Below are 12276 nucleotides of genomic sequence, written 5' to 3'. Positions count from 1 at the left end.
AACAGGGACGAAATTCTCCGACCCCCAGCAGGGTCGGAGAATCGCCTGGGGCCGCCGAAAATCCCGCCCCTGCCGTGGCAGAGATTCTCCGCCACCCGGGAAATGGCGGTGGCGGGAATCTCGCCACTCCACTGAGAGGCCTCTCCCGCCGCCGAGGTTTGAACCACCTCTGGAACGGCGGTATCAGCGGCGCGAGCGGGCCTCGGGGTCCTGGGGGGCGGGGGGTGATCGAACCCCGGGGGGCACAGTGGCCTAGCCCGCGATCGGGGCCCCCCGCTCAGACTCCGAGTACCCTGGGTGCACTATTTTCCTCCACAGCCGCCACGGCCTTCGCCATGGCAGAAGCGGAAGAGAACCCCACATCGCGCATGCGCCGGCAGTGACGTCAGCGGCCGACTGCCGCTGACGTCACTGCCGGCGCATGCGCCGATTGGCGAAAGCCTTTCGGCCAGCCCGCTGCCGGGGGCGCCGGTTTTTTGTCTTTTGCACCAGTCTTCTGGTGCAATCCGCTCCAGCGTGGGGCTGGCCCCTAAAGGTGGGGAGAATTCCCACCTTTGGGAAGGCCTGACCCCTGAGTGGTTGGCGCTACTCCCCTATGCCGGCACCCTCCGCCACGCCGGGTAGAGGAGAATCCCGCCCCTGGTGTCTAATTTGCTCTGCCAGTTTATCATTAATGTGTTGAAGGTTTTGATTCAAAATGTTAGTGAGCATGAAAGTGGACTTTTTTTACACTCATTTTCCAACAAGAAACAAAAGTGCAAAGATATTCAATTCAGGGAGGTTGTCTTTCTTGCCTCAACTGCTTTGGAAAATGCCCAATATGAAACCCTTTTGTGCATTAGAATCATAGAATCCCTACGGTGCAGAAGGAGGCCATTTGGCCCATCGGCACTGCACTGAGCCTTGAAAAGAGCATCCTATCGAGGCTTTCTTCCTTGCAATACCACATAACCATTGGACACTACTGGGCAAATTATCATGGCCAATCCACCTAACCTGCACATCTTTGGACTGTGGGAGGAAAGCGGAGCACCCGGAGGAAACTCACGCAGACATAGGGAGAACACACAAACTCCACACAGACAGTTACCCAAGGTTGAAATTGTACCCGGGTCCCTGGTGCGGTGAGGCAGCACTGCTAACCATGGTGCCACCATGCCACCCTTTCTAAAGGCATCCCTTGTAACATCTTTGTAAACCTCCTCTGCTCCTTTTATAATGACTTTGTAACTTTCCTGAAGTGTAGAAACATAGAAAATAGGAGCAGGAGGAGGCCATTCGGCCCTTCGAGCCTGCTCCACCATTCATTATGGTGAGGCTGATCATTCAACTCAAAAGCTTAATCCAACGCCACCCTTCCTTTCCTTTGACTCCCTTCGCCCAAAGTGCTATATCTAACTGCTTCTTGAAAATGTACAATGTTTTGGCCTCAACTACTTCCTGTGCTAATGAATTCCACAGGCTCACCACTCTTTGAGTGAGGACATTTCTCTTCATCTCTGTCCTAAATGGTTTACCCCATATCCTCAGACTGTGACCCCTGGTTCTGGACACAATCATCATCAGGATCTTTCCTGCGTCAACCGTGTCCAGTCCTGTTAGAAATTTATAGATTTCTATAAGATCTCCCTCATTCACCTGAATTCCAGCGAATACAATCCGAACTGATTCAATCTCTCATGCATCAGACCTGCCATCCCAGCAATCAGTCTGGTAAACCTTCGCTACACTCCCTCTACAGCAAGAACATCCTTCTTCAGATAAGGAGACCAAAACTGAACATAGTATTCCAAGTGTGGTCTCACCAAAGCCCTGTATAATTGCAGCAAAACATCTCTGCTCCAATACTCGAATCCTCTCGCAGTGAAGGCCAACATATCATTTATCTTCTTTACTGCTTGTTATACCTGCATGCTTAACTTCTGTGACTGGAGTGTGAGGACACCCAGATCTCGTTGCACCACCACTCGTCTTCCTCACCACTCACTCTCCTACCCATCTGCAGGGCAGCATAGTTGTATAGGGGTTAGCACTATGGCTTCATAGCGCCATGGTCCCTGGTTCGATTCCCGGGCTTGGGTTACTGTCTGTGCGGAGTCTGCACATTCTCCCCGTGTCTGCATGGGTTTCCTCCAGGTGCTCTGGTTTCCTCCCACAAGTCCCGAATGACGTGCTGTTAGATAATTTGGACCTTCTGAATTCTCCCTCTGTGTACCTGAACAGGTGCCAGAATGTGGTGACTAGGGGCTTTTCACAGTAACTTCATTGCAGTGTTAATGTAAGCCTACTTGTGACAATAAAAAAAAGAATTTAGAGATATTACATTATGTTCCCTCATCCAAATCATTAATATATGTTGTGACTAGCTGGGGTCCTAGCTCCGATCCCTGCAGTACCCCAGCATCATATTTGAGGCCAAAACGATGTGTAATTTCAAGAAGGAATTATATATAGCTCTTGGAGCTAAAGGGATCAAGAGATATGGGGGAAGGCGGGATCAGGGTATTGAATTTGCTAATCAGCCATGATCATAATGAATGGCAGAACAGGCTCAAAGGAGCAAGTTGGTCATCTGTCCACCTTTCCTCCTTGGACAATGCTGGAAGTGGGAGGGTTGGAGGTGAATTTAGGTCAGGATTCTGATTTTTAAAACAAGTACCACCTATCCAACCCAAACTCACTCTTTTGTGTTAAGATCCATCCCCATGTGTTTTGTTATGATCCCAGTTGATGTTATAACTGTATGGGAAGATTCCAGAATGGAAACTGGCTCAAAAGACTAACGTTTTACTTCTTAAAAATAAAATGTGGAGGAACAGTCACAGGACCTCTAATTAGTTTCAACACCAAGAAAAATAATTATTTAACATGATAAATTTGGATTATAATATAATACTCCTTTACTCCCCCTTAGCTTAACAAATACACACAGAATTAAAGATTAACATGGACTACAAAGTTAAAACAAGTCATGTTTAAACATACCTGATGAATGTGGTAAGACATACTCCTCTCTGAACCCAAGTGAATATCTATGGTTTTCTCCTCAGAATTCCCCAAGATGATTGATTGCACATGAGAGTTTCCAAACTTCACTCCTAAAAACACACTTTAAAATCTTCTCTCACAATAATCATGCTTTCCCTTAGTGGTTAGCACTCCAAAATCCACACCATGTTTTCCAAATGATACTTTTAAACAAAGCTTCCGTTCCACTTTTAACAGTGAATCCAGTACAATCCCTTCAGGAATAATTTGTCTTGACTACTGTGCAAACTGCTTACGATTGCTTTAACTCTCGATTCCCCAGACTGTATTAGAATGATATCAAACATTTTATCTACCTCTGAAGTCTGCTATCGCACTTTAAATCTAGTTACTGCAATTGTCTCTAACTCAGAACATTTTATTTGCTCTTCCTTGAATTCTTCTGGACAATACATTGGCCCCTGTCAGGTGTCTGTCTCAATTCCCTGGCTATCTAGACTGTAACTTCTCCTTTAGGGAGACTGCCTCTTTGCAGCTCATGTCCTATCCAGCCTTTCTTCTGGCAAGATTAAGTTCTTTCTTCTGGCAAGTCTACATAGAAAAGCAAGAGGATGCCATTAGGCCCTTCGAGCCTGCTCCTGCACCATTCATTATGATCATAGCTGATCAGCAAGTTCAATATCCTGATCCCGCCTTCCCCTGATCCCTTTAGCCCAAGAACTATACCTACTTTCTTCTTGAAATTACATAACGTTTTGGCATCAACTACTTTCTGTGGTAGCGAATTCCACAGATCCACCACGCTGGGGAAGAGATTTATCCTCACCTCAGTCCTAATAGGCTTACGCCTTATCCTCAAACTATGACCCTTAGTTCCAGACTCCCCCTCCATCGGGAACATTCTTTCTGAATCTACCTTGTCTAATCCTGTTAGAATTTTATAAATTTCTATGAGATTCCCTCTCACTCTTCTAAACTCCAATGAATATCATCCTAACCAATTAGTCTCTCCCCATATGACAGTTCCGCCATCCCAGGAATCAGCATGGTAAACATTTGCTGCACTGCTTCCATAGCAAGAACATCCTTCCTCAGATAAGCACACAATACTCCAGGTGTGAACTCACCAATGCCCTATACAATTGCAGTAAAACATCTCTATTCCTTCTACTCCAATCCTCTTGCTATGAAGGCCAATGTACCACTTGCCTTCTTTATTGCCTGCTATACCTGCGCGCTTACTTTCAGCGACCAATGGACGAGGACGCCAAGGTCCCGCTGAGTATCTACCTCTTCAAGTTACACCCATTCAAATAATATTCTGCCTTCCTATTTTTGTGACCAAAGCGGATAACCTCACATTTATCCACATTGTACTGCATCTGTCATGATATGCCCACTCACAGCCTGTCCAAATCCCACTGAAGCATCTCTGTATCCTCCTCACAGCTCACCCTCCCACCCAACTTTGTATCATCTTAAAGTTTGGAGATAATACATATAGTTCCCATGTCCAAATCATTAAGATAAAATGTGAACAGTTGGGGCCCTAGCACAGATCCCTGTGGTACCCCACTAGTCACTGCCTGCCAATCATAAAACGCCCCATTTTTTCCAACTTTTTGCTTCCTGTCTGCTAACCACTATCTATCCATCTCAAGACACTACCCATAATCCCATGCACTCCTAAGTCCTGTCTCCAACTATAATCAAATTAACAAAGCTAAAATTTAAAAGCGTGTCGACCTTACAAACCCCCAGTTGCTAAGAAATACCCACATGCTTATGTCTAAGCAATACCCACATGCTTATGCCAAACACCTTTGTCCAGCATGAATCTAACTATATTTTTTACTCTTCCAGGTATAGAAACATTAAATGAAACACAACTAAAACTATACCTTTTTTATAATGTTTACCAATGAAAATATAAATGCCTTAAAACTATCTTTGTTTTCCAAACAGCTTTAATAAGTAGGTCATTGTTTACCTTCATTTTTAACTCTTATTATATAATATCAGAGTATCATAAAACATTTCTATGAAATTAAAATACACAAAATTTAATTGGTTCCTTCCAATCTGTGCGGATCACCATAATACAAAATGCTGTGTGAAAATGGCGCAAAGACTGCTAATTCTTCACAAACTTGAAACCCCTATCCTAATGCATTATTCATTGCTGCACTGGTGTTACTTTCGAGGGGAGGGTGAAGAGAGCACAGTGAAGAGAGAAAGATTAAACAAAGGATGCAAAAAACTAGTTTCCGTAGAAATCTGTGGTAATGTAATTTTAATTTGCTTTTCATTTTAGTGAAATACATTTTGAATTTTATAGGCTCCAATTCAACAATTTGCTGACAAACTGAGTGGATATTTTGTTCCATTTATTGTTGTTATTTCTGTGGCTACATTGACTGTCTGGATCATCATTGGTTTTGCAGACTTTGACGCCATTGAACAACACTTGTCAGTAAGTAGTGTCTGTCTGTATTACCTGTCAGTCTGGAGTATTAGGCTCTACGGCGTGCTGCAATATTTAATGCAAGGGCAAAGCGAATGTTTCCTTCTATGTGTTCCAGACAATGTCTGCTTTAATGGTGCTTTTTAAAAATCAGACATTACAGTTATAGGGGCTGGTTTAACACAGTGGGCTAAACATCTGGCTTGTAATGCAGAACAATGCCAGCAGCGTGCGTTCAATTCCCGTTCCAGCCTCCCCGAACAGGCGCCGGAATGTGGCGACTAGGGGCTCTTCACAGTAACTTCAATGAAGCCTACTTGTGACAATAAGCCATTATTATTATTAGTTGAGGGCAGCACGGTGGCGCAGTGGGTTAGCCCTGCAGCCTCACGGCGACGAGGTCCCAGGTTCGATCCCAGCTCTGGGTCACTGTCCGTGTGGAGTTTGCACATTCTCCTTGTGTTTGCGTGAGTTTCGCCCCCACAACCTAAAGATGTGCAAGGTAGGTGGATTGGCCACATTAAATTGCCCCTTAATTGGAAAATAATTAATTGGGTCCTCTAAATTAAAAAAAATATATATTATTAGTTGGAATCAACAAAGAAGTCAGCTGCAGGTCGATGTATGGGGCAAGAAACTTTTTTTTTAAAAAGCAGCTACTGTTTAGCAAGACTGATCCAAAATGTATTCTAAAATCAATCACTCATCTAATTTAAGTGCATGGTGGGTGGTTAGAAGAGAGAATTTCTTCCTCTTAAATTACACAAAACAGTTTAGTCATTACTTCGGAAGAGGGCTGGATGCCTTCTGGTCTATTGCATTCAACCATTTGCAGTTCAAAAAGGGAGACGTGAGCAAACTTGCAGTCGTTTTACCTCCTTCCCTCGGGGAAGCCTTTTGCCTCCACCTGGAACCGTGCGCTGGCAGCCAGGCTTGCATCATCTCTTTCCAGTCACTTGGAACCACTTAATCCTGGGCTGCTGCCAGATCCAAGGGAACAACTTTCCTGTTGGGCTCACTAGGTTTGTAAGTTTTCAGTTAAACCCTGCAGGTACGCAGATATCAGGGATAAGAATATTGTGATGACATTGCACAAGTAAATTAAGAACTTGTAAAATATGATTTTTTTTTAAAAGATTGGTTTTTTTTGCTTAATGTAATCCATCCTATATTTTCTGTCTAATATTGTTCGCTGAAAAAAATAATTTTTACTTGCAAATTTCAGCATAAACCACATTTTGGTGCTTAAGTGCAGTACTGAGATAGTGCTTACTGTCAAAGCTACCGCCTTTCAGATGAGACATTCAGTCGAGGCACCATCTGCCCTCTCAGGTGGATGTAAAAGATTCTGGGAGGTATTCCTCCTACCCTCACGCTAGGTGGGAGAATCGTTGGGGCGGCGCGCAAATCGCACCACGCCGCCCCGACCCCCGCACGCATTTCTCCCACCCTCCCGAAACTAGCGCCGCGCGATTCGCGCCGGGCCACTCAGAGAATCGGCGCAAATGGTGAGCGCCGATTCTCTGGCCCGGATGGCACGACAGGAACCCGCTGGCACCGTCCACCCCTGGTTGCTGCCGGCGGGAACTCTGCAGGAATGCTCGGGGGCCGGCCTGTGGGGGGGGTGAAGGGTGCTTCTTCACCAGGGGGGGGGCCTCCAAAGGTGTCTGGTCCGTGATCGGGGCCCACCTATTGGCGGGCCGGCCTCCCCCACCCCCCCCGGGCCTACCTCCTTCCACGGCCGGCCCCAGAACATCGGCGCCATGTTGGTGAGGGGCCGACGCGCGTAAGAAGTTCCCCGCGCAAGCGCAGGATGGCGCGGCCCAACTGTGCATGCGCAGGATTGGGCTGCCCAACTGCGCATGCACGGGTTGCGTAAGGACGCTGGAGCAGCGTGAACCACTCCAGCGCCGTGGGGCCAGAATAGGTCGTGCCCGGGCCCTGTTCGTGCCTCGTGAAGCGCGACGCCGTTCATGACGGCACGGGCACTTAGTCCCGGGAGCGGAGAATCCCGCCCCCATGTCACTGTTCAAAGATTATGACAGCTTTGCGCAGTTTGCTTCCGCTTTTTGTTCCACAACCAACACCAAAAGTAAATGGCGTGATTGTTTTATGGGACATTGTTGCGTGAAAATTAGCTATGGATTACCCACATTATGTCAACTAATGCATTTCTAAAGTACTTCAATAGCTATTGAGCCCTTTCGGACATTTTGAGCTTGTTAAAAATCTAATATAAATACAAACTTGTTTGTTCTTGGTTGCCAATGTCACATCTTAGAGTAGGATTTGTTTTCAAAAATTTGGGGCTGGGGTTTACTAGCTGGTTTGAAGGGGGAATGCTCCTAAATTCCAGCTTATGGCCTTCCTGCCACCTATCTGCCCCGGACCAATTAATGGCCACTTTACAGCTTCATCCTGCCTTGTTGCTCTCTTATCCACAGCAGGTGGGGCCATGCAAAGCAGGTAGCCTGGTAGTTTCTAATGGGTGGGCTGGAGTCGGGCAATTAGGGACTTCTTTAGTGGGTCTTCTCTGCCCATCAGAGGCCTCCGCATATTCACACCCTCCAAGGTTACACTTTCCTCTTTACCTTTCCCACACCCAACCTATCAAAGCCTTCCCACCCACTCTTCACGAGGACCTGCCAGCCTGAGCTCAGCAAACCCAGCCCCACTTAACTTGGGGGTCTTTTTGGAGACTGTCTGTAGTACCAGCAGTGGCCACTGCTCCTGCCTAGCACTGCAGGGACCACAGAGCTGTCGGCCATCCTGTTGCTCATGGGTGGAAATATTGGCCTTAAAGACCATTTTCTTAAGTCAATTAAAAAACTAATATGTAAAGAATGATTTGATCTTGTGTTGTCAGTTTGTACCCTGTAAAAAAAAAGTCAAACACAAAATTATTTCTACCATCTTTTTGCGACAGCCAGAGCCTTATAATAGTCAACTGAGTGAGCTCAGTCACAGTACTTCACATGATTTATGTTGTGTTGAGGTATAATCTCCCAGGAATATTGACCACCTGGGACGGTTTGCACTCTGCTATCACAAGGTGTCCAACATTGGCTGGTTTTACATGTTGGCTTGTATGCTTTTCTCTTCTTAGGCCTACAGCAGTCATGTTCCTAAAGCTGAGCTGATTATCAGATTCGCATTTCAGACATCCATTACAGTGTTGGCTATTGCATGCCCCTGTTCCCTGGGACTGGCTACACCTACAGCTGTGATGGTGGGTACAGGTGTTGGTGCTCAAATTGGCATTCTTATCAAGGGTGGAGAACCACTCGAGATGGCACACAAGGTTAGTGGTAATGAAGAGATTTAGCAAGAAAAGCTACCATAGCTTTACCCCCAGGAACAGGTCAGATCAGTTACACTCGATTAGCATTGTTGATAAACAGCCAATCAGAAGACCATGAAATGTATCAGTGGTAAATGGGGGAGACATATGCAGGACGTTACGGAAAGACAAGGCAAGTGGGACTAATTGGACAGCTCTTTCAAAGGGCCAGCACATGTCCAAAGGGCTGAATGATCTTCTGGGTCATATCCTTATATATTTATCGTTTTAAAGGAAAGATAGCTGTATTTTTCCTACAAGTGAATCTGTCTGTGGATATCTCTCATCCAAGAATCCATTCATTATGTATATATTCTGGCAGTATGTGTCAGAAGGCTTTTTAGCTGTAGGAGGTATCAAATCCAAGCCAACCTTGCTTTCTTCAGCTCTATATAATTACTTTGATCTCACTGGAACGCGATCATGAGTGGAAACTGTGACTGACATTTTTAAGTCTTTCGATGTGGGGACACTGAGGTTTTTCCAACCACTGCCAACACATAACCATCTTTTTAAAAAAATGTATTTTATTACAAACATGTATAAAAACAGGTTACAGCGAACAAACACCCCGGGAATCATAGTTCCCAACAATCCACTATACAGTCTTTACAGACTTTTTCTCTTTTTGACCCCTCCCCCCTGCGACGAACAGCCCCTCAAACATGGTCACAAACATCCCCCACCTTTCCTCAAACCCCCTTGAAGAGCCGCTTAACTCATACTTTATCTTCACTAACCGCAGGAAGTCGTACAGGTCACCCAACCAAGCTGCTACCCCGGTGGCCATGCAATCAGAGAGGCGAAGGCCAAGACATCGGCCTTCCTCCTCTTCATGAGCTCCGGCTTCTCCAAAACTCCAAATATCGCCATCACAGGGTCCGGGTCCACCTCCTCCTCCACTATCCTGGCTAAGTCCGCGAACACTCTCGCCCAGATCTTCCCAATTTTTCGCAACCCCAAAACATGTGTGCGTGATTCGCTGGCCCCCGCCCACACCTCTCACACTCATCTGCTACCCCCTGAAAGAACACACTCATTCTTGCCCGAGTCAAATGCAACCTGCGCACCACCTTAAACTGTATCAGGCTCATCCTTGCACAAGAGGATGTCCCGTTTACAGTACGCAGTGCCTCATTCCATACTCCCCAATTGATCTCTCCCAACTCCGCTTCCCATTTCTCCTTGATCTTCACCACCCGCTCGCCTCCCTGCTCCCCCAGCCACTTGTATATATCCCCAATTCTTCCCTCTGCTTCCACATCTGAAAGCAGTAGTCGCTCCAGCAGAGTGTATCCCGGCAACCTAGGGAACCCCCTCCAGGCCTTTCGCACAAAGTCCCTAACCTGCAGATACCTAAACTCACTCCCCCTCGGCAGCTCTACCCTCTCCCTTAGCTCCTCCAGACTAGCGAACCCTTCCTCTGAATACAGACCCCTCACTTTGACCAGCCCCACTTTCCTCCACCTCCTGTATCCACTATTCATCCCCCCCAGCTCAAATCCATGATTCTTACACAGTGGCATTAGCACCGATCTCTTCCACCCTTTAATGCCTCCTCAACTGATACCATATCTTCACTGTGGACTGCACCACCGGGCTCCTTAAATACCTACTCGGAGCCATTGGCAATGCTGCCCTCACCATAGACCTCAAACTAGACCCCTTACAAGATTCCTCCTCCATCCTCACCCACCCTACCCCTTCTTCCTACCACCGCTGCACTTTGTCCACATTTGCCGCCCAATAATAATGAAGCAAGTTCGGCAACGCCAAACCCTCCTGCTGCCTCTGCCGCTGTGGCAGGGTCGTCCCCCCCTTGGCACCTTTCCCGCCCATACAAAGTCAGAAATGATCGTGTCCACTTTCCGAAAAAAGGCCTTTGGTATAAAGGTCGAGAGAGCTTAAAAGATAAACAAGAATTGAGGAACTGTACCGGTCGGAACCTCCGATGGGGAGAGGGGGGATGGAGAGCTTCATGAATAGGCTATGTTTCCCAAGGGTTCAAGAGGAGCTGGTAGAGGGGCTGGGGGCGCCGATAGAGTTGGAGGAGCTAGTCAGGGGGATTGGACAAATGCAGTCAGGTAAGGCCCCGGGGCCGGACGGGTTCCCGGTGGAATTTTATAAAAAGTATGCGGATCTGGTGGGCCCCCTGTTGGTGCGAGCCTTCAATGAGGCATGGGAGGGGGGGGCTTTGCCCCCGACGATGTCGCGGGCACTGATCTCTCTGATCCTAAAGCGGGATAAGGACCCCTTGCAGTGTGGATCATACAGGCCTATCTCGCTCCTCAATGTTGACACCAAGTTGCTGGCGAAGATCCTGGCCACCAGGATAGAGGATTGTGTGCCGGGGTGATACACGAAGATCAGACAGGATTTGTCAAGGGACGGCAGCTCAACACGAATGTGCGGAGACTGCTAAATGTTATCATGATGCCGGCAGTGGAGGGGGAGGCGGAGATAGTGGTGGCGCTGGATGCAGAGAAAGCGTTTGATAGAGTTGAGTGGGGGTACATGTGGGAGGTGCTGGAGCAGTTCGGATTTGGGGAGGGATTCATCAAATGGGTGAGGCTGCTCTACGCGGCTCCGATGGCGAGTGTAGTTACAAATGGAAGGAGATCGGAGTACTTTAGGCTCTACCGTGGGACCAGGCAGGGGTGCCCCCTGTCCCCCTTGCTCTTTGCACTGGCGATTGAACCTCTGGCTATGGCGTTGAGGGAGTCAGGGAGATGGAGGGGTCTGGTGCGGGGTGGGGAGGAACATCAGGTATCGCTGTATGCGGACGACCTGCTGTTGTATGTGGCGGACCCAGAAGGGGGAATGCCGGGGGTGATGGAGCTGTTGGCGGAATTTGGGGGCTTCTCGGGCTATAAGTTAAATTTAGGCAAGAGCGAGGTATTTGTAGTACACCCGGGAGATCAGGAGGAGGGAATTGGGAGGCTCCCGTTTAAGAGGGCAGTGAAGAGTTTCAGATACCTGGGGGTGCAGGTGGCCAGGAGTTGGGGGACTCTCCATAAGCTTAATTTTACCAGGCTGGTGGAGCAGATGGAGGAGGAATTTAAAAGGTGGGACATGGTGCCGCTATCGTTGGCGGGTAGAGTGCAGTCCGTCAAAATGACGGTTCTCCCGAGGTTCTTGTTCCTCTTCCAGTGTTTGCCCATCTTTATCCCTAGGGCCTTTTTTAGAAGGGTGACCAGTAGCATCATGAGCTTTGTTTGGGCGCATGGGACCCCGAGGGTGAAGAGGGTCTTCTTGGAGCGGGGTAGAGATGGGGGGGGCTTGCGTTACCCAATCTTTCGGGTACTACTGGGCGGCCAATGTGTCGATGGTGCGCAAGTGGGTGATGGAGGGGGAGGGGGCAGCATGGAAACGGATGGAGAGGGCGTCCTGTGGAGACACGAGCCTGGAGGCCCTGGTAACGGCGCCGTGGCCGCTCCCTCCTACGAGGTATACCACGAGTCCAGTGGTGGCGGCTACCCTCAAG

General features: G+C 47.8%; 1 protein-coding gene across 1 annotated transcript in view; it reads left to right on the top strand.

Annotated features, from left to right (window-relative positions):
- The window catches only part of LOC119977551 (copper-transporting ATPase 2-like), a 141613-nt gene that overhangs the window by 102296 nt on the left and 27041 nt on the right, over positions 1 to 12276 (top strand). The window contains exons 12-13 of the mRNA XM_038818623.1: positions 5327 to 5461; positions 8559 to 8753. Of these exons, the coding sequence (XP_038674551.1) occupies positions 5327 to 5461; positions 8559 to 8753 (330 nt within the window). The remainder of the gene's footprint in view (positions 1 to 5326; positions 5462 to 8558; positions 8754 to 12276) is intronic.

The sequence above is a fragment of the Scyliorhinus canicula genome, chromosome 14 (genome assembly GCF_902713615.1).
Source record: "Scyliorhinus canicula chromosome 14, sScyCan1.1, whole genome shotgun sequence".
NCBI lineage: Eukaryota > Metazoa > Chordata > Chondrichthyes > Carcharhiniformes > Scyliorhinidae > Scyliorhinus > Scyliorhinus canicula.
The sequence above is the reverse complement of the archived record's forward strand: the minus strand, read 5'-3'. Positions and strand labels throughout refer to the sequence as shown.